Source organism: Sapajus apella, unplaced genomic scaffold (genome assembly GCF_009761245.1).
Source record: "Sapajus apella isolate SASKATOON/1434 unplaced genomic scaffold, GSC_monkey_1.0 scaffold96, whole genome shotgun sequence".
Lineage (NCBI taxonomy): Eukaryota > Metazoa > Chordata > Mammalia > Primates > Cebidae > Sapajus > Sapajus apella.
In genome coordinates, this window is record NW_022437036.1 from 4,751,897 (window position 1) to 4,778,218 (window position 26,322).

Consider the following 26,322-nt stretch of genomic DNA (forward strand, 5'->3'; position numbering starts at 1 on the left):
CGAGCCCCCAGCAGCGCCCTCTCCCTAGACTCCTGGGCTGCACAGCAATCTCTGTCAGGGCAACAAGGTAGTCTCCCCATTGCTAGAGAGGCAGGAGGGTGCTGGGGGAAAAACCAGCTCTCTCCCCAGGTTTCTCTCTCCCTTACTGCTGTGAATGTTTTATGTTCTTGGAATGGTCCCAAACCCCACTTCTTCCTTAATATTCAGGCAGCCCCTCATCTAGCTCCATAATTGGCTTTAGATGGATTCTGCTTCCCAAAACACAACTCCTTCCTGTCCTCTCCAGAGGTCCATGAAAAGTTGATGCTCAACCATGCATATAAAGATGGTGAGGGAAAAACCCACAAATCAGAGCAAATTTTTAGATTTTTTATTATGCTTTTGACAGCATTTTCTGAGTGTTCAAGCAATGAATGAGTTTCTCTGAGATGCCATCTTGCCACGGTGCCAAACAGCGCATATGCATTTTTTTAAATGTAATTTAAGCTCTAAGGAATATGATTTTGGATTCAGGACACGATTTAAAACCTACCTACCGATCTACCTGTCTGTACATATATACAGTGACTACTCTGAACAGATCCACATGAAGGAGTTGGAGAACAGTTTCACAATAAATAATTGCTTCTCTAAACTGTACAAAATTCTACCAGCAAATCAGCGACTTTCATTTCCTCATGATAAGTCATCACTTTTATACCTGTAATAACTTATGAAATACACATAGAGAACTTAACATTTGGTCAAGGCCAATGCTCTGTCATACACCATCTTAAATGTCTCCATATGGGGCCCTGGACACCCACTTAAATGCCGGTTCCTATCTCTGCAGCTGGGTGGGGAGATGGGCAGCCTCTCCCCTGCGCAGGCGACTTCACATGGCAGAGTCACATTTCCACACTCACAGTAAGCTCAGCTTGGCAGGACGAGTGCAGCTGAAAGAGATTTTGAACTGTCAGGCAATACAATTCCCAGTTGTTGCCAATTATAAAGATAAATAGGAATTTACATAATTTACAAAGAATTTGTGTTCGTGGCTTATTTTGAAGCCATTTCCCAAAGATCCACATTTATTCATGAAAGCAAATATTCAACCTAATAGCCTTGAGCTGGGGCTGTCTTTACAGTCAGCTTCCTGCAAACAAGGCCCGGGAACTCCATTGTGTATCCGTCTGGTGTCTACAAAGAATACGGAAGGTCAGTCACTGAACAAGAATAAGCTCCATGTTGCAGATACTTTCTCCTTTTCTCATCACAAACACCAAGGTGCCTTTTTTCTTCTTTCTTCTTTCTTTCAAGATACATTCTTTTGGTGGGTATCAAGCACAGCTGAAAATTTCTCTGCCTAAATCCCATAAGCTTCAAATTCATAAACTCCTGTACAGCTATGATCCGTGTCTAAAGCCGACGCGTCGTGTCCGTCACTGACTTATGCCATGCGGCCTATTCTAGGTCTGACTTTCAGGATATGAAAGTCACATGCCCCTGCTGCATGGGCATTTTGCATTTGTTACAAAATGGACACATGTTTACATTTGCAGAGAGTTAGCTTTGGAGTCCACTTATTCTGCAAGAGAAGTCATGTCAAAAGCCAGTAAGTGGCTTTCAGCTTGCCAAACCTCTCAAACACAATTTCCTGCATGAAACCGGAGCCGCGGGCGTCATGGTCTGGAGCACATCTGGGATCATTTTACCCATTAGGAAAACTGGGGTCATTTGGATTTGGGCATTCTTGTAGTAGGGGGGTATTGTTAAGTGGAGACTCTTTGGGTGGGTTTCCTGCCCCAGGCAAATTCACTTCTTGTCCACAAAGAGGTGGAAATCTGAACTGTGTGCGAGCAAGGAGAGAAACCTCGCGAGACGAGGATGCTGCAGGTCTGTCCTCCTAAGGGGCTCCTTGATGAAAGAGGCAGCGGGGGCAGGTAGGCGGAGCGAGGGCGAGTCCACTGCTGGGCACGAGCTTTGGATGGTGGAGGTCTAAAGCCTGCTTGCTTTGTCTGTCCTTGACTTCAACCTATCTTGGGGAAAGGAGGCAAAAGAAAAAAGAAGGTGTGTTATGAAAGTGTAGCTCTGTGAAACTGAAAATGGAACGTCTTCCCACTGCCTCTCCAGCCTGTTCCCTGATTGGAACTGTACGTACCCTCTTGCCAGTGCTTCTCAGCAATTCCCGAGCCTACCACCAGACTGGAAAGGCGTGAAAAGAAAAACAGCAGCAGACACGGCTGCTAGGAGCCCTCCCGCTGCCTGGCCCCATCTTTGATTATCACAAGCTAAGGATGGCGGCAGCTTCCACTCTGAGAATAAGAGTCTGGGAATTACTAACTTGAAGCTTGTAGGAAAGCAAGAACATTGGCTTCATAAAAGACTTTTTCTTCCCAAGTAAAGCTTCTTACAAGAGCTTTACATGAGTCATAGAGACCTGGAAGAACACCTTTCAAGACGAGGCTGCATCAACCCCATCTCGAATCACAACCACCCCACACTCCCTACCCTTGCTGTGCCTTTGTTATCCTTTGCAATCTCACTTTATATTGTACATACTTGTTTGCCGTCTGCATCCCCCACTAGTTAAGCTCCATAAAAGAGATCCTGTGCCTTGCTCCTGCTGTGTCCCCAACATCCAGAATGGTGCCCAGCCCCTAGCAGGTGCTCAACAAGTCTTTGCTGAACGAATGCATAAGTGAATGAATAAATGATGCAATGGATGGATGGGTTTAATTACATCCCGCCCTCACTGAGAGGAGCTTTGGTTTGGGGTGAGGAAGAGAAAAAGAGGAAAAAGAATGAAGAGGCAAAGTGGGACCATCTGGGTCTGACTCATGCTCTCCCAGGCTCTGTCTCTGCCACCTCGGCCCTCCTCCTCCTGCTGCATTTTTATTATGGATGCTGACAGATCCCTCTCTGGACTAGACTGGAAGCGATCTGCCACCAATTTGGAAAGCCTCCTGTATACTGAGCATGGTTTCGTCTTCCCTTGATCAGTCCCTGTAGAAACCCAAGCCACCTCCAGGCCGTTATTATGAACATAAATTCCCATCCCATTGCAGATGTGCGGCTGAGTCATTAATAACAACTTCTGATTGATAGAAGGACAAAGAAAAACAGTCTGGTTGCAGGAAATCCTCAGGATCTCTCATATGAAAAACACAAGTGGGTTAAAAAAAATAATAAAATGAATTGGAGAACCAAGGGGCCTGCTGCCAAGCTGCTGTGATTCACCTCTGTCCAGAATCAGCTGCTGAAAGGAAGAAATGATTTTTTTTGAGGAGAAAGACCACATGTTGCTAAGGAAGCAGAGGTGAAGCATAAGCCTGGGTAGAGCAGCCTGTGGGGCCTCTGAGAGCGGTGGTAGGTCAGCTTTCTCCAAGCCAGGTGAAATCCAAGCAGGATGTCACTGCCCAGAGCTACGAGGGATGCAAGGGCTGGTTTCCAGGACACAGAGCAGGGTGGCCAGGGCCAGGCAAGTGATCACGACCGTCCACAGCTTCAGCCTGCTCTGCCCCCAGAGGCGGTCCACCAAAGGCACCACTGCCTGTGGGTACAGCATCCCATGAGATCTGGGGTCCCCACTGGACTAGACCAAATGCCACCCCCTCAAAACACTCTCCCCCTCAAGAAGGAATGACACGTCACATCTTCACCTCCTTTGACACAGGCCTCTGTTGGCACCTCTCACCTTCCCTTCCTCTTCTTTGTCTGTTTTTTCAGCTGTACTTGAATTACTGTGGGGAGAGAGCTGGTTTTAATGAATCAAGCTGGCTTTTCATGTGGCTGGTTTTTCGGTGTCAGATTATGACTTCCTCTTCTCCACCAACGAGCACATTAGTGCGTTCCCCAAGGACTGTGTCTCAGGCACAGTTTCTGAAGGCTGAGCGCTCGGTGGGTGGATTTCTACCAAAGTACAGAATATACTCACCACTCAGTTATTCATCGGATGTTTAAAAGCCCAGAAGAAGGAAAAAAAAAAAACGCAGTTCACACTGGGTTTCGCAGACTGCAGACCCTGAGGTCCTGCGCACTATGGTGTCTGCCTTGTTGGGAGCCCACCCCTGTCTATATCTCTTTTGTGCGCATCAGGGCAGCTCACCTCCGCCTGCTCCAGGAAGGGTTTTGAAAGGGCTGCTCTGCCTGGCTGCGTTCATGAATCTTGGCCCAAAGTTAAGAAAGAGAGGAGTAAGAAGCATTAACAGGAATACCTGTTCAGTGAATACCAGCTCAAAGCTCCTGGCTCAAACATGGGGTCTGCTTGCTGGTTCCATTCGACATGATTGACAAGCCTCCCTAAAGCAGCCAGGACAGACCACAGGGTCTCAAACTTGGGGGCCTCCAAGGGCCACAAAGTAAGATAAATGAGTAACACAGGTAAATGGATATTAAACATCCTACTCAAACGTGAGATGCCCCCACTCAGTTCCAGCCAATAGTGGCCAAAGCAATGGGGGGACTCTGAGGCCACATGGTCCTATGTGCTGTTTTTTTTTCCCCGCAATAAACCTTTTGCGCTCTTATCATGTGCTGTTTTCAGAAAGGCTAAAAATATGTATTCAGTGGGGGTTAATTCTTCCATCTTTTAAGTGTTGGCAACTTATTCAGATTTTCACAGTGTGCTGTGCAGGCCAGGAAAACAGTATGTCTGGAGAGCAGACTAAGCCACGGCCACGATAAAGCCTCTGCTCCGAGAGGCAGCGAGTGGGCGGGGACACTGCGTCTCCCACCCTCCTGATGCTGGATACCTGGGTCTTTTCTGGGCTCAGCACCTCTTTTCTCTGGCCCACAGGGTGACAGTGGTCAGGCTGTGACTGAACCATCCTACACGCTCCTTCTGGAAGCCCCTGGCCTGGCCATGTCAAGGGTTGATTCACGTCTGCAAATGAGTGAAACTAGAGGAGGTGTCATACCTGCTGACGTCCAGAGTTTGGGTGCAAAAGTGCAGGCAGGCTTTGTCATATTTCTCCGCACAAGTGCAGCGCAAGTGTGGCCGCTGTGAGAGTGGCAGGCTCCCTGGAAGCAGCCCCGCAGACCTCTTGCCCCGCAACCTTCCTTTGTTGTTGGACAGTCCATAGGGCACAGTCCGTCTGCAAAGCACAGGGTAATGTTAGGTGAGCACACCCAGGCCTCCCTACTCAGGGGCCCCCAAGGGTGTGGAGTGAGAACTGCCACCTGGCTGAGAAGGTCTCAGAAACTGGCGTTCATGCCCTCCCTGCTACAGCTCTGGGTCTTAGGAAGGTTCTGGTGGGAACTGTGCATGCATCCTCTGCTCCCCGCAACCCCAGGAAGAGAGTTGGGACTGAGGGCATGGAAGGACATGGAGGGTCTGGGCAGCTGGGCAGCAGCCAGCCTTCTCGGAGCCCAGCAGGCACCTGGGCATGTGTGCCTGCCCTTTCAAGGCCCTCAGCCTCACCCAGACAACGGCTGCAGGTGTGGCCTGAACGCCCTGGGGCTCAGCGCTCTGTGCACAGGGGTGGGCTTTCAGTCTCTTTGAGACCAAACCGTGGCTGGCGTAGCCCCTCCAGGGCAGGTTTTGCTCCTTGGCTCTGGAAGTACCACCTGGGCCTCCACCTCACCCCCATGGAAAGCCAAGAAAAAATTAAAAATAACTATAGCACCCTGTCCAGAAGTTTTTCTTCCTGTGCCAAGGGCATTTGGGACAACCTACATGCTGGTCTGGGTCTTCGCCCTAAGCAGACCACCTGCCTACCCCGTAGCCTGAGGCCATCCCTGGGTCTTGAACTGAGTTTCTTCCGTGTGCACCACAGGGCTTGCAGTCTGTGCTAATGAGAAGAGTCATTAGAGATGCACCCTGGCCTCTGCAAGTTGCTTCCTCAAAGACACAAACATGAGAAGGAGCACTCCATACCCTCTGAGAGGCGGGCGAGAGCCCCAGCCGTGCAGCCGAAGGTGGAGCCAGCCTCAAGAGGAGCCGCGCTATAAAGAAGTCTTGACACTGTTGACCAGTTTTGTTCATGGTTGGTGTCGGCTGGAGGAGTGTGAGGGCATGGTTCAGGGCAAACCCATGAAACCTGGTTTTAACATGTGTGTGCATCCAAGCAATGGCTCCCCAGAGAAAAAGGAGGTACCTGCCAGGCAGTTCAGTGGGAAGAAGTTAAAAGCAGATGCTTAACTCATTAGTTTCATTGGACTTGATTTGAGGGACAAATTACTAATAGCTAGAGGAAACACATGCGGCCAATGCCAATTTCCCAGTAAGCCTTGGTTTTTCTGCTAGTCCCCAAAGAGTAACCACTTTGGTTTCTATTAACCACACAGAGTAGCACCAATTATCCATCTCAAAGGGAGTCCTGATATCCCCTTTTTTCTCTTTTTTTTTTTTTTTTTTTTGTATTTTTAGTAGAGACAGGGTTTCACCATGTTAGCCAAGATGGCCTCCATCTTCTGACCTTATGATCCGCCCACCTCAGCCTCCCAAAGTGCTGGGATTACAGGTGTGAGCCACCACTCCCAGCCACACTCTGCATTTTTAAAATCAAATCAAATTGAATTTCTTTTCATTTGAAACACACGCCAGGAAGCCTTTTTGAGGCAGTGAGGGCAAACTGGGCAAGGGCGCCGCACAGTGACCTAATGCTTTGAAGGAACCACCTGCCGCCCCCATCTCCCAGCTGGGTTGGACACAAGAGCCTAAAACTGCCCCCACCCTATTCTTCCATTCCTGTTCTACCCCCTAACTCCTTCCCACCCAATTTCCTCAAGAAACAGAGGTGGTGGGTTCCCTCCAGGCAGAGGCAGGCTCCGCTGATGAGCCGTCTGTGCCCAGGAAATGGAGACGGAAGGCGGGATCCAGCCCCGTACTGAGCTGAACCCTCTTTCAAGCCCATTTTTTCTCAGGAATGGGAAATGGGGGTGAGGGGTGCAGCAAGACAATGCAGACACTGTTTTAAGGCAGGGTTTGGCTAAAGGTATATTTTTCCAGCAATAGGGCCACATTAAATTTTAAGTGTTGACATTAAATTCAGCCCCCCATTTCTTGGTGAAAATTATGCACAAGGAATAACAACGCTCCCATTTTTCCATCGGCAGCGAGACCTGCAATTTTGAAATTGCTGTCAGCTGATTATGCATTTGCACGTGTAGAGCCGCTCAACTTGAGCAAAAGCACTCTAAAGTGTTTTAAGTAAGGAAGGAAACAAGGCAATATGGTATTTGTTAATAGAGATAGGTTTAGCACTTCCCCAGCCACCAAGAGCAAAGTGGTGGTATGCAAATGAGCCCTGGTGATTTCACAGAAAGTTTAGAGAGGCAGGGCCCTCTCCCATTCTCTCCCCAACAGCCTTGAGGCACAGAAACCCCTCCACCAAGCCTTGGGCATTCTGGGCATGCACTCTGCTGGCCGACCTGTGCAGGTGTGAGGGAAGCTGATGGCCCAGCAGGGCCTGCCCCTGACACTGTAAAGTCTGGAACAAGAGTTCACAATGTAGGCCCACCTCCCACAGGGAGGTTTCAATCAACCTGATAAGCTCTTAAATGAAAAAGTGTTATGCCCCCTATCTGGACAAATGTGGCTTCCAAATGCCTTGCAGATCCAGCCTTGAATTTCGAGTTCTGGGCACCTGGCCATTCCGTATCGGAATGTGGTGGAGATCCAGTACCTTCTCTGCTACCCTGCTCCATCCCACACCAACCTGCCTTCAACCATTCCCTGTGGATGCCCCATGCTGCTTCCTCCAAGCTCCTCCCACCCACATTCTGTAAGCAGCTGTCACCTGCAGGCCTGGGGATAGGTACCTGGAACCCTGCTCATGCCCAAGTGTCAGGCCCTGGAGGATACCTGTGCAGGCCCTGGAAGTGGTCTTGGGGATGAGTGAGTAGGGAATTTCAGCCCCTGAATACCCAGAACGTGGTCTTGAAGAGGGTACATGTGGCTTTGAGTCCCACAGATTCTTGCAGTGGGGTGGGAGGCATGGCCAGAGTGACATCAGAGGCAGTCCTCTAACCCACAGAGCCCATGGTTGGGGTGTTTCTTACCCATGTCTAAAGGCAGATCACCAGATCCCCAAAAGGAGAGGGCAAGTCTTTTATTTCTTTTTTACCCACCATGGGCAGCACACAAGGCCAGGCAAATAGACTATCGACTCAGCAACTGCTAGTTCATGCTGAGATCATTCTAGTCTGGCAAGACTGGATTCTTTTCACCCTAAAGAGTTCAGTAACCACAAAAATCATTGCAAAGAATCTCCAACATTTTTAAGCATCCACTATATACGTAGTAACAATGTAACTGTCACAGAGACACAGAAAGGCATATCCCTATGTGTCCATGCCTTCAGGAGTTATACGCTGTTAGACTGCGAAAACAGGAAAAGGAAAAAAGGCCAGTAGGTACAGGTATGTGCCAGGTACACACAGGACACACGTCCTGGTAATACCGCTCTTACGTTGGATGATGATCACTTTGCCCTCTCAGCAACTCCGTGGTTGACAAAAGGGTGGTTGGACAAAGCAAAGGAGATGGAAAATACCTAGCAGAGAGTCAGCTGTAAGCAAACAGTAGCTACTGCTGTTATTTATTTGGTCTGGGAGGTCAAGTGAATTGTAAAAGAAAAGTCCCATCTACTAAGCCTGCATTTGAGATGTTTGCCCTAGCAATAAAGAAGGGTAATAAAGAGCCCAAGGCCACAAGGTCCCTCCTTGACACCACCTTCTTACTGAGGTCAGCTCATGAGCACTTATACCCATATCTCATGAGCATTTACGTTTCATTTGTGTCCTGCTTCCTCACTGGCTGCTTACTGAAAAGTGAACAGGAAAGACTTAATGGTGGACCGTGGATGGGAAGTTAAATTGGGGGATAGCCTTTGACCAGCATGCCCTGACCAGTGGTTGTGGCCTGCTGTCCGACAACACAATGGGGTCTTCAGGATGCAATCCTTTATACAAGTAGGCAGTTCTTCCATCTGCTCCTGTCCCAGTTATAACACTCCATGCAAGAGCTCCATGCAAAAAAGCAGGTGAGAAGATTAATCCAAATACCCCAGGAAACACAAAACACCCTTCAGCACACCTACATTTGCAGTCTCTGGTGGTGTGTGTGTTCGTATGATAAATTATCACTCAACTTATGTATTCAGAACATTCACTATGTGATTGGTGTAGTGGCATCAGAGTCTTATTTGTGAAATGTTTCTTATTTGTCAGGTTTTTCCAAAAACCGTGTATAAGTGTTATTAAATATTAAATTCCCAAATCTCCCATATTCACTCTTCATTTGCAATACCACACTGAAAACACCTTATTTCACTCTACCAGAAGTTTTTAAATAAGGAATGCTGACTTATGTTTTAAAGATTCTGTTTTTAAGTTCTGTGTTGTGTTTTCGTAAATGAATTAACAATCTCCATCTTTCTGATCAGGAAACTGGCCTCTATATCTGAAATTTAAAGAAGAGACACAGATATTCTCAAAGGCCAGTCAGGAAACAGCAAAAGGAGCTTCACTGACCAGATTCTAAATTCTTAGGAAAGCTTATCAAACTGTCATTCCCTATTGAAAACTCAGTTTTCATTCCAGCACCCAAAACTGAGTAGCATTCAACAAATATTTGCTAACTGCTCTTCAACATGCAGGTGCTGGGCAAGACTCTGGTGAAACTTATGAAAAGACACACAAGGGGCAGGGCCCTGAACACACACAGTTTTAATCCAGTACCGAGGTTAGCTAATTGGCATTTTTGTCAGGTTTTTTCTGTCAATAGCGTTTTTTGTTAAATCCAGAAATTTCACATAAACATCCCAATTTCCAGCTTTTCTTGAAGAACTGGAAGTTGTGCTAATACCAACCTCATATTCCAGCATGGCAGCTAAGTAGTGATGCCGGAGACCCGGCGTAAGCCCTCCATTCTGCCCAGTCCCCACCATTTTCAGTAATTTTGTATCTGGCCCCCTTCACTCATCTTTTTTTGTGTCTGGCCCTCAGGAGCATCTGAGTTTACAACTCCTAGTCTGGTGGCTTATTCCATAAAGCAAAGACAGATAGGTCAGATGCCACATGAACAAAATTAGTACCTGATACTATTTTCCTCTTTACAAATAGAAGTCCTGTTGTTTTCATTTAAAGAGCCCAGCTGGTGGCTTCAGTGTCTCTCCAACAAACAGAACATGTTCATGTCACACTTAGGATACATGTTAAGTTGATGATCTACTTCCTTGGTTCGAATTTTTCCTTCTGAACTGGGAAGGCAGAGACAATATTGCCTTTCGGCCCAAGGGACATACTGTACAGAAGACATGGCTCTGTGATTTGTCCTGTGGCCAAGAGGGGGAGAAACAGCTGTTTCCCACTGGCAGACAGTCAGGAGGCAGCCCCCAGCTGCCGGGCACCAGCAGTCATTGGATACCACCTCCTGTCATTCCCTGGAGAAGCAACTTTTAGACTCTCGCATGCTTTCTAACTGCAGCTCAATTTCAGATTTTATTACATTCCCTAGAAGGCACCACTCATCAACTCTCCCAAACTTAGAAATGTCTGCCCCGGCAGGGAGGAAAGTGTCAATCACCTTCATTTATTCTCTGTAATCTGAACCAGTTTGAACGTGGCTCTAATGAGTAAGACAGTGAAGTAGGAAGATTAATCCAGATATGCTTAGAAAGCAGAATGCCCTCCAGCAGCATACCCACATGTATGGTCTCTGGCGTGGAAGTGGCTGACTATCCAAAGACCCACGAAAGCGACCTTTTGCTTCAGCGAACAACCAGCGGATGCTGCTACACATGAACAACCAACACTTGGAGACGAAGGGGAGGGATGGGACCAGGAACAGCGGCACCTGCGCTCCAGGACTGAGAAGCAGGCAGCTCTCTGGAGCCCGAGGCCATCATTGGTTATTTTTGTCTCCTAGGATCCAGTCTGCCATCTTCTCTTTGGAGAATTATCCCCCTCCCATTGTGTGAGGTCCCTGGGGGACAGTCAATCGCCAGGCTTCACCTTCCTCTGCCTGAGGACTGGTCAGCAGACCTAAACTGGGCCAGTCAGACCCCTTCTATCCCAAAACTCCTGAGAGGAGCAACTCAAGATCAGAAAGCACTCTAAAGCTGTGATTTGCTAAGCGGCCCCGCCCTACGTTGTCCACTTGGCGCACCCTCAGGCCCCCAGTCCTATCCTGGCACCCCTCCTTTCAGAGCCTAGGGCTTGTTTTAGCCTCTAGTCTGTGAGCTGTCCTGCATCCTTCCAATGAAGTCCTCCTGCGCTTTGCCAGCTAGACTGGGTTTCTGTTGCTTGTGACCAGTGAACTCTGGCTGACCCTGAACCTCACTTTCACAACGTGGCAACCACGGCCTCTTGAGTGTAAGAGCAAGGCGTGTAGTCTCTCCAGCTGTTGAGGGCAAAAAAAACTTTTCTTCACCGCCACAACACACAAAAGCATGTTCAGAATCAGGGCAAACCCAGCACACTAAGCCGACTGGAGTCCTTTCCCCAAGGTGTGCACACTGTGAAATGTCTGTCCTCCACAGGTGGAAGCATGGCATGCCCCTCCTTTCTCCCAGGTGTCCCCAGAGTCTGTCCTTCAGCAGGTAGAGGCAGGCATGCTATCCCTTCCTTCCCGGGAGGCTCAGAGTCCACACCCAACACTCATTTGACCACCTCAGGAGTTTCGTTCTCTACTGAACTTACTCCTTGCCCACTTATCAAATGCTTAAGAAAGTCTGCTGTGGGCCAGGCCTTATGCCAGACAGCCCATGGGGTGCTCTTCCAACCTCCAGGAAAGAAAACAGGCCAGGAAACATAGCTCCTCAGTGACCTCATTATACAAGCAGAGAACACACACAGGCGCTTTCTGGTTCTAAAGACTATAATACAAACCTTACGCTTCCTAAACATTGGAACAGTGAACCGGCAATTCATAGCTCTACTTCTGCTGCAGAAAATTCTCATGGCTTAAAGTTGGGAGGACCCAAGGCAGACCGTTCATCCCACCACCCCACATGGTGGGAAGTCCATCTCCTGCAGCCCTCAGAAAGAGCCCATGATTTTAGAATATTTGGAAATGTCAAAAGCAGTGAGCAATGTGCTGTGGGTTAATTGTTGCCTTTTTAAAAAATACACTCTATCCTTCTCCTTTTCCCTCAAAAAACCTTTGGGATTATCTAGGACTTGACTGCTTGAGAATTTTCACAGTGTCACACACATTTTCAAACAGAATATTGAGCACTGACCCCTACCAATCAGACCTAAGAAAGAGGGCCAGTACCTTCGTTTCATTTAAGAGATGGGGTCTGGCCCAGGCACAACCCCCGGCTCAGCAACAGCAGGACCTTGTCCAGCCGGTGCCACTGGTTGTGTCTCCCCCATTCACCTCTCTGTCCAGGGCAGCTGACACCAAGTCTGGCTCAAAATAGGTGCTCAATCAGGTCCCAATATCTCAACAACAAATATCTGTTAAATGAATGAATGAATGAATGAGGTCCTCATAAGCCATCACTTCCCAGCCCTACCCAGTGTCCCAAACATATGACATTCTTGGCTGACTCAATGGATCTCCACTTATTTTGTCCTTGCTCAGCCAGTCTTTAAGGAGTTTTCCTAGAAAACCTTCTAGATTACTTGTGGCCTCTAGATTACTTGAAGTGGAAGAATTATGTCTTGGCAATAACTCCTGTAGGCCACATCAGCACCGTGGTAGACAAACCAGGCCGCATAGATGGCTAAGGCAGCAGAGGTAAAACAGACGCTTTACTAGGCTGGCAGACCCAGGCTTCTAGGCCCAATGACTCACTCACAGGAAATGTGGGCACCTTTCCTCTGATTCTGAGAAACAAAAGGGCTGGCTGCATCTCTACAGGGTCCCTCTGGCTCCAAACTCCACTCAGAGATTCTCAAAGGCCCTCACCATCCCTTGAACATCCTTAAAAAGCTCAGTTACTGCAGAAGGCCTTAGACCTTTGCCCCAGCACTAACATCACAACTCAAAGCGGGGTTCCCCACCCCGCCCAAGATAAGCGGTTCCCAGGATCTCATCGACTGCATTTAGAAAGCCTTAACCCAAACTGTTAAGGTGGCTGGAGTCCTTTCCCCCAGGCGTGCACACTGTCAAATGTTTGTTCTCCGCAGGTGGAAGCGGAGGTGGAAGACATTTTCTGATCTTGAGTTGCTCCTCATGTTCTTCACCATTGCACATTCTTCCATGGCCTATTATCATAAGGCTGAGCTTAAAAATAATCTCAAAGTCACAGAATTTATCAGACCATCAGCTCACTGGACCATAGACCTATTCCTCCCCTAACACAGGTACCCATGCACTTAAGGATATTTGGAGGAAGCATTAGGGGGTCAAAGGAAAGGAGAACAACAGAAAAATACTTCTGTTTTTGTTATATGGTGTGTGATGTTCAAGACTGAAGGCTGAAAAATAAAAATTAGAGAGACAAACGCCTCCAAAGCATGAGGAATGAAGCCATCTATGGAATCCTACAGATTAGCAGGTTTCCCTCCATCTGGTACAATCCAAATGCATCAAATGTCTGTTAGAGTTTCTCTCCCCAGCCCCCAGTGACCCTGGTGAATTCCAGGCCAAAGCAGGCATGAGAAATCCATAGCTGCCTAGACCAGCCTCATTATAACTTTATTCAAAGCTGTAGACAGACAGAGCTCGAAATAGTTCCCAGCAGTGGAAAGAGAAGAGGGAAAACAGGGAGCAAGTATTTTTGTAAGGATAGATATATCTGCAGAGGGATTTAAAAAAAATGCCAACACCATCATACACACCTTTGAATAATCTAAAGAAAGCAAGAGAAGACACCCTTGCTAATTTTCAGGAGATATCAGGTTAAGGATGGAAACGATATTCATGAACAAGACTTATGCTCACCATCACAATGGCAGTAAAGACACTCTCATGCTCCACCTAACCTAACTGTGTCCTTGCATAATGCCCTTTTGGTAGCTCTGTCAGAGGTGTTGGAACCAGAGCAACTCCATCTTGAATAGGGGCTGGGTAAAATGAGGTTGAGACCTACTGTGCTGCATTGCCAGAAGGTGAGGCATTCTTAGTCACTGGATAAGACAGGAGGATGTCCACACAAGACACTAGTCACAAAGACTCCCACTAATAAAATGGGATGTGGTTTAAAAAAAAAAAAAAGATGGCCAAAATCCACCAAAACCAAGATGGCAGCCAAAGTGGACCTCTGGTTGTCCTCACAGCTCATTATATGCTAATTATAATGCATTAGCTGCTAAAAGACACTCCCACCAGTGCCGAGACAGTTTACAAATGCCATGGCAACAGCAGGAAGTGACCCTTTATGGTCCAGAAAGGGGGAACCATCAGTTCCAGGAATTCATGAATAATACACCCCTCATTTAGCATATGATCAAGAAATAACTGTAGTAGACTCAGTCAAGCAGCCCATGCCACTGCTCTACGAAGCAGCCATTCTTTTGTTTCTTTACTTCTCTAATAAATTACTTTCACTTTACTCTGTGGACTTGCCTCCAATTTTTTCTTGCTCGAGATGCAAAAAAACACTCTCTTAGGGTCTGGACCAGGACTCCTTCCCAGTAAAAGCTCCAATAGATTTATCACTTACCTCAAACTACTGAGTCTCTATTAGAGACGCAGGCTTTATCCTCAAACAAGATGCCAGGGCTGGGATGAGGGTGAGGCAGGTAAAGCAAGTGGAGCAAGCTCAGGGCCAGATCCCGCCTTTATTAAAAATAATATTTGGTTGATTATGAATTTTTTGCACTCATTTTGGTTTTCTGAAAATAGTGCATTACATTTTACTTATTTTTTCCTACTGAGTTTTTGGTGCCTTCTGAAAGTTTGTACCTGAGGGAGAGCCTCACTCACCCCAGTCTATTCTCAGCCCTGCAAGAAACCCATGGAAATCAGATTTCTAAAAATCCAGAAAAGTTACATGCACCTCTGCTGTCTCATCCAGTTGCTTCTGACTCTCAGTAGAAGCATACTCCCCAAGCCGTGTGTGAAAGTGTCCACCAGCAGGCCAGTCATGCTATTGGCCATGTCTGTCAGCACTTTCCTCATCAATGCATACGAAACTAAGCTGTTTCTGGTTTTCAAATTACTGAGCGAGGGAACAGGGCTCCCTGACTGTTCTTCTCCTGAGTTACTGTTTATTAAGAGCTCCCACCACATGTGCCCTGAGAAGGCCGTAAAAGAAGGGGAGGCCAGTGCTTCCATGCCCATGAAAGTCTCCAAGTTCTCCCAAAGCTCTTACCCTTCACACTCTGAGGTTGGGCAGAGAAGACAGCCAGCCCAGGCTTCGTCCTGTCGGTCTGTTCTTGGGAGGCCTGGTAGGCGAGCTGGGATTCAGAAGCACCCAAATATGCTGGACAAGCAATTCATGCACATGTGGCCGTCCTCCACTACACTCAGCCATGCTCTGTGATTTATTTTCCTTCTGCGTGCAATCAGTTTCTATCCCAAAAGGGGTAAAAGTGTGCGTGTATATGTGTGTGCATTTCTGATTTTGAAGAACACTCTTTCAACTGAAATGTGACAAGGAAGGAGACCAGGTCACTTTCTCATGCAAAACAGAGACCATCCACTTCCTATACACTGGAACCCAGGGCGGTGGTATAGACAGGGTCACCCTTTACAGCTCCCCCCTCTGAGGTTTGGAGCTGGAATTATAAAGCAGAAGCATTGTTTGCCTCCCAGCTTCCTTTGTTTTAAATTCTTGCAGGAATAAACATCACCAGACACATCAGAGCCTTTCATCTGCCTTCAGATTTAAGGCCAAGTTCCTCACTGCAATGGCCCTTTCATCTAGCAGAAATCCAAATTCTCCCTCGGGGTCACAAAGAGTCACAACCTCTTTGTACCAAGTTTTCTTGCTACAAATCAAACTGCCTTCCAGGCTCAAGTCCCTCTGTCTCCCAAGTGGAGATCAGCTGCATTCCACCAAGCCTGTTTTTATTCCTGGACCACTCACCCCTCATGCTGATGCTGGGGCAGAAAATGGGGCTTTCTGCCTGTGCATCCCCAACAGAAAAGTCCTCGTAGGGCTGACTTTTCCAACCAACTGCAAAATTTTGCCCTAAGTCCCTCCAATTTTAAAGAAGTATTTTGCCACCCCATGTTCTAAGAAATATGCCACTCCAACTCAAAACAGGTACCAAAAGTGCACCTGTTTCTAAGGAAGAGATAGAAATGGTTATGTGAGGGGGAAAACCCTGAAACCATGATCAGCCAGAACCTCAAGCTCAGGGTCCCTTTTAGTCTGGCCAAAACCCTCTTCTTTCACACGCCCATCTCAAAAGCACATCATGAAATGATGCTTTATAAACAGATGTCTGTGGGATTTCCTCAATTGCTTCCTGGTGACTCCCAGTTGCTGACACCCACTTCAGGTCCAGGGCAATGCTGGGTGAGGTTGGAAATGAGGCTCCCGGGGTCCCATGGGGTCCTCAGTTGCAAATTACAAGGCATTATATCTACTCTGCTGGACATACCAAGGGCAGGAGGGTCGCAGATGCCTCACGGAGCTCTTAGCATAGGTGTTCAACAAAGAAGTACAAAACAGATGATTCCTACTGTCCTGAACTGACACCCCAATCACCCCAGTCACTGCCCCTACCTCCTATTTCACCGACACAGCCCCAGACCCGTGCCCTCAAAGAGCGCCATGCCCCAATCCTGAAAAGTTCCAACGATTTACCAAAGGGAGAGGGAAGCAATAGAAGGCAGAAAGGAGGGGCTGAAAGGGCAGGACTGAATCTCAGCCCAGCCCAGCAACCTTTGAGTCTTTATCAGGCTGCTTATCAGCGGCAGCAGACAGCCTGCCATACCTTTTCCCAGGGTCTCTAAGCCTTCTGCTAATTGAGGCTAACAGACTGTCCTGCAGGGGACAGGGTGAACAAGCTTGCTCTGGGGCACTCCAGGGGCTAAAATCAGAGTCAGACCGTCCAAAGAGGTGAATCCCAGCAGCACTTGGGAAAGGACTTTCTATTATCAGCCAGTGTCCTCCAATCACAGAATGGAATGTGGCAGGAGGACTGGGTCTGGCCCAGGAAGGGTTTCTGCAGGGCTGGAGGCTGTGTTGTTATCATTGTGGCCACCATCTTCAGGACGCTGAGTGTTTACTAGATTGCAGGGGCCGTGCTAACCACACCCTGTGTAATTTCTTGTGTCATCCTGAAAACATCTTTCATCATAAAGTGCTATCTATTCCCCCACTCTCTAGATGGGGACACTGAGGGTCTCAGAGGCCACATCACCTAAGTGGCAGATCCAGATTCCAGCCCAGGTATTTGAGCCCCAGAATTTGAGCTCTTAACCCCTACAAATGGATCTGTTTCTCCTCCGTGTGGCAATTTGGATGAGTGGGCCCCAGGCCCTGTTTCTCTCTAAACCCCAGGAGTCTCTGAACCGAAGTTTGAAGCTGGATCTGCAAGAAGAGATGGAGTTGAGCAGACCCATCTCCTATGTCTGCCCTGCTCCCGTAACCACACCAAGAAGCAAGAAGACAGGAGGAGGCATGGAGCAGCAGTCAAGAAAAGAAAAATCCTGCACCAGGAATAGAGCTCATGGCCTGGGAGTCCCTCGCCTTCTCCCCCAGACTCAGCCCCCTCTGTCCCTGACATCAGGACAGACCTCTGGTTTGCTTGGAGTGCACACTCAACCAGCCCCTCTTACCCACAGAGAAACCACCAAGGCTCTGGTAGGCTAAAGGAGAGTCGTGTCCTTCTGTGCAAGCCAAGGCTACATTTCCAGAATAAAATTTAGGACATATGATAGACCAAGGATTTGCACTTTGCCCATGTATTAACACATGTCTACAAAAATAATCTTGCAAAAGGGCAAATATATGATTATATAGAATTATATATATGAATCATCACTATCAAAAACAACAAAACCCCAGCCCTAACAATAAAACAAGACCCAATCTCTACAAAAAAAATTTTTTTTTACAAAATTAGCCAGGTGTGGTGACATGCATCGGTGGTTCCAGCTACTCAGGAGGCTGAGGTGGAAGAAATGATTGAGCCCAGGGGCGAAGGACGCAGTGAGCTGTGATTGCACCACTGCACTCCAGCCTGGGCAACAGAACGAGACACTGTCTCAAAAAGACAAACCACCCTGAATCAGTCATGGTTGGGGAACCATGTCTTTTATTCATTCTTGGGTCCCAGAGCCCCACCCAGTGCCAACCCAGGCGAGGCACTCAAGGAAAACATATTGAATAAATGAAAGCAGGAGTCACCTAGGATGGCATATTAGTCACCTAAGAAGCCCATATTGGGAACGTGCCCACAGCCGGAGGCTTACAGGGCACGCGTCAGGGCCAAACTTCTGGGCTGGTTGCCCAGTTCCCTACTCACAAACTCTGTAACCTTGGGCAAGTGACTCCGCCTCCTTGGCTCAGCTTCTTCCTGTAAACTAGAGACAACAGCATCCAACTAATGGGGCTGTCGTGCAGATGCCATGAGATGATGTGAGGTCACGGTCAAGGTCGACATCCTCACCATCCATGCATGGCATCATGATTAGTAGCAGATTAACAATGACTCCTTTCTAAAACCGTAATGGCCGGAAGACTGGCCCTTTGCCTCAAATGGCCACATCTCCAACAACAATACTGCCAGGTGTGGCTCACAGGTCAGGATGACTTTTTTTTTTTTTTTGAGACAAAGTCTCTCTCTGTCGCCCAGGCTGGAGTGCAGTGGTGTGATCTCGACTCACTGCAACCTCCACCTCCCGGATTCAATCGATTCTCCTGCCTCAACCTCCCCCATAGCTGGGATTACAGGCACCAGCCATCATACCCAGCTACTTTTGTATTTTTAATACAGACAGGGTTTCACCATGTTGCTCAGGCTGTTCTCAAACTTCCGACTTCAAGTGATCTGCCTGCCTCGGCCTCCCAAAGTGCTGGGATTACAGGTGTGAGCCACCGTGCCTGGCCCAGGGTGACTTTTATCAGGATCCCAAAATCATATTGTGGTGAACAGCTGGCTCCACATGCGCAGGAAGTTGGCATTCCAGATCCAGCCATTCTATAGGAATGTTCTAAAATGTGGAATATCTCTTCTTGAGACCATGCCAAAATGCCTTTCTTGAAGAACACAGAAGGGAAAGCCAGAATCTGAGATGCTGCCCTTTTGTGGCAGAATGCACTAAAATACAAGTTTAAATGTTTTGTTAATTCTTCTTTTTTCTCTCTCTTTATGACTTTAGAGGAGAAAAGAACTCAAAACAAAAGCTATTCCTGCTGGATTAAGTTAAGTGTGGCTTGCTATGGGGCAGCCTGGGAAGCCGGGCTGGGCATCTTGGTAGGAGCTGACCAGACTGTTGGGATTAAGAGAGACCTGGCAGGTTGCTGTCCTGGAGTGGCTGATGTCTGCATCTGCCAGATGGGCACAGAGAGGCAATGGCATCTCCTGGCCCAAGGCCACACAGATAGTCATGACCAGGACTCAAGGGCAGCACTCCTGGGTTCTAGAGTCTTCTCCACAAGTGGGGGCTGCAGATCCCAGGTTTTCCACCATGGTCAAGGTTTCCAACATCCTGCCCTGCTCTTTTCATAACTGCATTCCTACTTGCCAGCCCACATGTGTCATATTTTGGTTTGGAAAACACAGTCATCATCCAGCATCACAATGCCTCCCTCATATGTCCTTAGAGGGATGAACAGATGGCAGGACCTCTCAGCTCATGGGGTGGGAAGGAACACAGTGGGGCCCTTTGCTGGGTGCCCCATAGCTCAGTCAGCCACTGGATGGACAGGTTTTCAGCCTTCAGCCAGGCTCTGAGGGGCTGGTCTGCTGTGAAATGTGGTTCGAACTGATATCCCTGTATGGGTCACTTTAGGTGTCAACTTGGCTAGGCTACTGTGCCCATTTTTGATATGTGTTTAACATTTAAATCATTAGATTTTGAGCAAAGCAGCTGACCCTCCGAAATGTAGTGGGCCTCATCCAATCTGCTGAAGGCCTTCACAGAAAAGACAGGTTCCCGGACAGAAAATAATTCTGCATAGCTGGGATGATAGGCACGCGCCACCATGCCTGGCTAATTTTTGTATTTTTAATACAGACGGGGTTTCACCATGTTGGCCAGGCTGGTCTCAAACTCCAACTAATGGGACTGTCGTGCAGATCCCATGGGACATCCCAAGATCAACTCTCTTGGGAAATTTCAGCCTGCTGGCATGCAGATTTCTGGTCTGCTAGTCCACCTAGTCGTGTAAGCCAAATTCTTAAAATCTCTCTCTCTCTCCATATATATATATGTTTCTGGAGAGACATTGCCCATAGTTTCTGTCTTATCCTCCAAAAACGCCCATGGCCCCCAAAGAGCAACCAAATATTTCCTTTGGCAACTGTACTTCTGATACATGCATAATCTGCACACACACACACACACACACACACACACACACACACACACACACACCCTACTGGTTCCGTCTCGCTGGAGAACCCCGACTCCTACAGTCCCCAGCTACGTGGTAGAACATTCTGTTTCTTCAGTCTGCTCACAGAGAACCGCCACAATGTACAAGGACATTAGCACACGGACCTCTTGTTCACCACCTGTCCCCTTACTATCTTATTCTTGGCAAATTTTCCATGACAATAGGATGGGATATGTTCTTCTCTGATTTGGGACTTTGTTTTTGCGGGGAGGGGTGGGATGGCCTGGGGACTCTGGAGGGTTAGGGTACCTAGCACAGTCCAGGAAAGGCGAATGGAAATCACACCCTCCCATTGATGAACTGTGTCCCCAGCAGCCTTGACAGGCCAAACATAGATTTGGTTCCTCTTTGGGGCCATGGAGTTTTTGGAAGACATCACAGAAGTTATGGGCAACATCCCAGAAGAATTCTCCTGCCCACATCCATCTCCAGGGATGTGCAGGTCCCCTGAAGAGCAGCCGTGCACCTGGAGGAAGAGGCCTCCTGCGTGGGAGAAGGCACTGGAGTTTTAGGAGCTCAGTAACAGCAAAGATGAGACAGAGTGCCCAGGCAGCAGGACTTAGCCAAAAGTCAACCAGCATTTCCTGAGCATCCGTGCCATGCTGGGTGCTGACAGAAAACAGTGGGTGACCAAGCTTGGGTCTGGAAGGACAGAGGCCAGGAAGAAAGAAGGAGGGAGGAACAGCGAGGAATCTGACCTTCTTTCCAAAAGAGACTTAAGAGACCAAGTAGTCTCTTGAGACTGAACTAGACAGTTAACTTTCCCCGGGAGCTGCGGAACAGGTCTCTGTAGTAACTCCCAGCGTTACTCCTCCAGCATCTTAGCTCCTGGAATGTAGCATAATTGACCGTAGTGAGAGAAACTTCCATCAAAGATAAAGTAGGAGTGTTGTGTCTATCTTCACACAGCTGGATGGGCCGTGGGAGGAAAGACGCTGAAAGGTGAAAAGCACCCAAAGTTCAAGACCCCCGATGGAGGCACAAGAATGAAGGCTCCTTCAGGTGCCCAAAGCAGCCGCCACTGGGACAGGGAGAAACCACAGCCGGTGGAGCAGTTGGGAGAGTGAGGCCAGTCCCTTAACGAAGAGGGCATGACAGCCAGGAGACAGGAACCCGGGAGAGGTGGGCTTGTGACCAAATGGTCCCATTTCTAGAACCACTGGAAAAGACTGTGTCACCTGCTTCCGGTGCCTCTTTTGCTCGGTTCAGTCACTTTTTTAGATTTCTCCAAGTCCCTCAAGGTCCAGGTTCCCTGTCACTACAGCCCATTTTCTCAAGCTGCAGTCTTGGTTGAGGTATTTTAAAGATGGCAAATAGACCTATCTACACTTCAACAGAGTTTCAGGAAGGAAGGGAAGAAGGGAAAGAAGGGAGGGAGGGAGGGAGAAAGGACAGGAGGAAGTTTGGAGGGTAAGAAAGGAGGGAGGGAGGGAGGCCATTCAGTAAATTCTGCCTCATAAAAATTATTCTGCCTGTCTAATTTCAAAACGCTCAAGTCTGGCCATTGTCATTTTTGTTTCCCAAGTAGCTCAGGAGACGCACAAACACCAGATTTAATCCTTCTTTCTTCGTGTTTAAATTGAACCAGGGTGAGGAAGGGGGGAAGAGGTAAATCACACTTTAGGGGGAAGTTATCAAGTTGGCTGTCCTGGAAAAAGTCAAAGATCCACAGCTTCATTTCGGGACAAACTCGCAATCATGACACAGGACTTCAAACAGATTGCAGGGTGCATGAGACAGAATTGCAAACAGATCGCGGGGTGTTGGTTCAGACTCAAGTCATCGCTTCCTCCCCAGCCAGTGCTCCGGGGCTTGGGGAACAGGCAGCGAATGAGATGGTCTCCAAATCCTCTCCCACTGCCCACCACCCCAGGTCCCTGCCTGCCATTCCATTAGCTTTCTTCTTTCTCCTTCTAGAGTCACAGCTGGGGATTCTGGCCAAGACAAGAACTCAGTTCCTGGTGACTGCCCAGTGCCTTCCATTCTATGAAGCGAATTTGGTCAGAACACAATGCCAGTGGGATAAGAATCAGAAAGGGCGGTGCCAAGGTGCAGGGGCTATAAGGAAAGGTGACTCCTATCGCTGTCTGAGGATAGGGGGCAATTGATGATGGCCCAACATGCATGGCTTCTACCTTCCCCACAAAGGGAAAGAAACCAGGAGGCACCCCTCATCCTCTCTGCTGCGGGTGAACGCAGCCCAGCCAGCAAATCCGGCTATCACAACCAGCTACAGAGTGGGACCCAGGAGAAAATGCAAATGTGCAGCTCTTGGTTCAGAAAGTATTAAGTGACAGCAGGACATTAAGCCAAGCCAGAGTCCTTCTGAGTGTGGGACCCTGTGTAAGTGTCCTGCTGGCTCAATGTGAAGCCACCCTGCCTGCCCTTCTAACATGATGGGTCGATATTCCAGACCTATCCTGGATGTGATTAGAGGTCTTGTCCCAGGTCTGAAAGACCTTTCACCCCTCAGGTTTACTACCCTCCTCTGTACGTCATTTTTGAGGTACCCACGACACAAGGTAGGTAAGCGAGCTGCATGAAAGCTGCCACTGAGCACTCAGAGTATGGGGCTTGTGGATAAAGGAACCGTGAGGAACATGAATCATGGTGGCTCCGGACACAGTGGCAAGTTGCCTTTGCAGGTTTCCAGGGGGTTGCATTCACAACCATCTCTCAGTTCCCAGCTAAGAATCCCTAATAGGGTACCAGCTGGGGTCCCAGGAGATCCCGCAAACACCCAGAGAACAGAACTTAGAGGCGTCTGGTCCAGGTCCCAGATCTTAGAGATGGGGAAGCAAATCCCAGGGGGTTGGTGACCCAAGCCAGGTCAAGCCCTCTGTGTGGCTTGCAAGATGACGTGTCTACAGAAGGGGTTCCCTGAACACTGGGAGTCACCAAAGCCCCCACATGTCACAGCTACACTCTCTCCACATGACCCCAGGAGAAAACTGACTTCCCCACAGGACAAACCCCAAGCCAAATTCAGGATGGTGCAGTCTAAGTCCTAGGATAAGAGAGTTCCTGAGGACTGCAGGAGCGAAGGGGAGGCCCTCTGTGGCCATGGCTATAAACGACCAGAGCCAGCCTGAGGAAGGTCCTGGACGAGCTGATAGGAATTCACCCTTGGCACCCAGGGGGCCTACCAGGAGGAAGGGAGCCTGTCCCCGGGGAATCCCCCCCCCGAAGTGGACTGTGCAGGTTTTGTCAGGCTCAGCTAAACCCGCCCTTAGACTCCCTGGAGAGCAGTATGCTTTCAAGGGATTTTGAACCCCTTGGATCCTCGTGGGGTCAGCAGCAGCTATGAGCCCCCTTATCCCCTGGAGAATGAGATAAACTTTAGGGGGCTTCCTCTATCTCAGAAAAGAGGCTCAGAGAGACTTCTCAGGTATCTAATCCCCTGGTCAGTTCCCTTCACTCAGAGGGAGGACTCCCCCTTCCACAGGATCAAGCTCAGGATTGAGTTTCTCTTGGGTCAGGCCCTCGGGGGGGATGTAGGTCACACCGATGACCTGCAGAAGGGACCTGGGCTGGCAGGAGGCCCCAGCAAGAGCTAAAGGCTGTGCCAGGACAGGCTCTGGGCTGACTGAGCAGGGCTGGGGTGGAGTGAGGTCCTCCTGGGAATGTGCAGATGTGGGCCGGGCCTGGGAGCCATGTTCCTCACCGTGCAAGACTGACTTACCCGGGTGTGTTGATCCAAATGATGTCCAGGTGGCAATAGTAGACACACTCCCTGTCCTTGTAGGTGAAGCACGTGCAGCGCCTGGATCGGTGGTGCTCAGGGGTTCCCTTGGCAGCCTGCTCCTGCCCAGGGCTTCCAGGGCTTGGACCCTGCAGAGCTGTGGGGGCCACAGTCCCCTCGACAGGGCCAGCCACAGTCTCCTCACAGTCCCCCTGACAGCTGGCTGCAGTGGAGGCCTGGGACACTCCGCGCCTGCCAGCATCCCCAGACTGGGAGCAGGGCATCAATCCTGTAGGAGGCAGATTGAGGGGCTTCTGAGCTGAGTGTGCAGACCCCTCAACACCCGCCACCCCCAAACACCTGGGGGGGGGGTGGAACAAGCAAAACGTCTGCAAAGTTTCCAAAGCTCTGCACCGTTTCTGAAAAATTTCCAAGCTATCTGCATGTTCTGTGAAAAGCTTGCAAGCTATTTGCACCCGTTGAAAACTTTGCAAGCGTTTTGCACAGCCTCTCAATAGTTCGCCAACTTTCTGAGAAGTCCCCAGTTTCATGAAAAATTGACCAAGTCGGCCCAGGCAGCAGGTCTCCAGCCCCGAGCTGCAACCCCCAGAGCCCGTGGGGGTAGTCGTTGCGCGGCTTCTGCTCCCCAGCCCGCCCCCAGGCGTCTTCAGGAGTGCAGAGCCCGGGCAAGAGTTTGCTCCCTGCAACGCACATCTTCTCGGTGCCTTGGATTCCCCGCCCGAGATCCTTTTGTGTGCGCTCGCGCCAGGAGAGGCGCGCCCGCCCCGTGCGCTTACCTGCCGCGGAGGTCACGGTGAGCCCGAAAAGGAGCCACAGCCCCGGCTCCATGAACCCAGATCAGGCGCCGGAGCACCGTGCCAGAAGGACGGCCGCTTGTGGCTGCGAAAGGGCACTGGGGCCAGGCACAGCTGGCCTCGCCTTCTAGCCGCAGGGGTTCGAGGCCGGCCGCTCACTCGCTGCGTCTCCAGCTACCGCCAGGAGTTGGCTGCGGCGATCACAAACTTTCAGAGCGCGCTGCCCATCCCTGTGCGGAGCTGGCCGGCTGTGGGCTCGGGCTTTTCAGGCTTCTGCACCACCCCGTCGCCTCCCCGCCCCCCAGAGGGGCTGGAGCTGCCCTGCGGGGCCTTTGAACCCAGGCACACCGGGGGTCGCCTCCCAGGCGCTGGGGGGAGCTGGCCAGGAGCGCAGCGGCCCGAGGCGCACCCAGGACAGTGAGGGGCGGCGCGGCGCGGCGCGGCGCGGTGCGGCTGGGTGGGGTGGGGTAGGGTGCGGTGGGGGCCGGGACAGCTGCCAGCTGCCGGAAGGCCACGAGAACGCGCGCACACACGCACGCGCGCGCACTCACAGGCGCACCTCCGCCCGCCAGTTCGCTGCTCCGGAGTAGCAGCCTCCCCCACCCAAGAGCAAGAACAGATGAAAAAAGGCTATGCAGAAGGGGGTGTTACTTTTCTGTCAGGGGCTGAGGGAAAGACATATTTCTCAGTGTTCCCCAAGTGACACCTTCCCCTCAGAGAGCCTGCTTGCCAAGGCGCTCAGTGTACTTTACACTCCTGACTCACACCGGGCAGGCTCCCTACCTCTCCCAGGGGTTCAGAGCCTGCGGGTGGGGCAGGGGCCCGGGAGCAAAGTCAACAAAGATCCTGGGTTAGCGGTCCTGTGGTGTCCGGGGCTTCCTCAGCCCTCTGCACAGGTGAGGTGGCTTTGCGTGAGAGTCCGGCTCCTCTCCCTAAAGGCCAAGTTCATTCACAGAACCGTCCCCACCATGGGAGATGGCCTCCCAAGAGCCCCCTGTTTCCTTCATAGCGTTCCAAGTCCTACGTGTGGGTGGCTGTCCCCATCTCCACCTCAGTTAAAAAAGTCTGAGACTGGGAAGTCCTCCTCACTTCTCAGGGCACTTGTGTTCAAAGGACCCTCCTTTCATAACAGATGGGCCTGGGGTTAGACTGGGGGCGGCGACTTACATCTGTAGTTCCAGCTGTTTGGGAAGCCAAGGTGAGCGGACTGCTGAGCCCGGGAGTTCAAGACCAGCCTTAGCAACATCGCGAGACTTCATCTCTAAAATAGGGACTGAATCCTGTCCTGCCCCTACCAGCCTTAACAATCAGCTTCTGAAAACTAGAAAGCAGCTGAAGTAACTAGAGCAGCTTCTGAGGAGAGTACAAAAAAGTGCTACAGCATCCACCTGGCTCGAAGGCTCGGGACACCTGTCCTCTGAACACAGCT

At 49.7% G+C, this 26,322-nt stretch overlaps 1 protein-coding gene across 3 annotated transcripts; it reads right to left on the reverse strand.

Moving 5' to 3' along the window:
• Positions 1–348: 348 nt before the first annotated feature.
• EDN3 (endothelin 3) lies at positions 349–25,315 on the reverse strand. 3 transcript variants are annotated; one of them, XM_032257142.1, is made up of 4 exons: positions 24,876–25,315; positions 24,079–24,367; positions 4,899–5,075; positions 349–2,014 (listed from the first exon to the last, which is right to left on the reverse strand). In XM_032257142.1, exons 1-4 carry the CDS (start codon positions 24,925–24,927, stop codon positions 1,978–1,980), a joined length of 555 nt encoding a protein of 184 aa, XP_032113033.1. In that variant the 5' UTR covers positions 24,928–25,315; the 3' UTR covers positions 349–1,977. The 3 variants fall into 3 exon arrangements, with proteins under 3 accessions (XP_032113033.1, XP_032113034.1, XP_032113035.1); XM_032257143.1 differs by having other exon boundaries at positions 349–2,018; XM_032257144.1 differs by having other exon boundaries at positions 349–3,722.
• Positions 25,316–26,322: the final 1,007 nt, after the last annotated feature.

Coding starts and splice junctions, on each gene's coding strand:
- EDN3 (XM_032257144.1), bottom strand. CDS start 24,927: ATGGAGCCGGGGCTGTGGCTCCTTTTCGGGCTCACCGTGACCTCCGCG. Junction 5,076..24,078: donor ATTTGGATCAACACACCCGG/GTAAGTCAGTCT, acceptor TGTGCTTTGCAG/ACGGACTGTGCCCTATGGAC. Junction 3,723..4,898: donor CAAACTCTGGACGTCAGCAG/GTATGACACCTC, acceptor CTCTCCCCACAG/TAATTCAAGTACAGCTGAAA.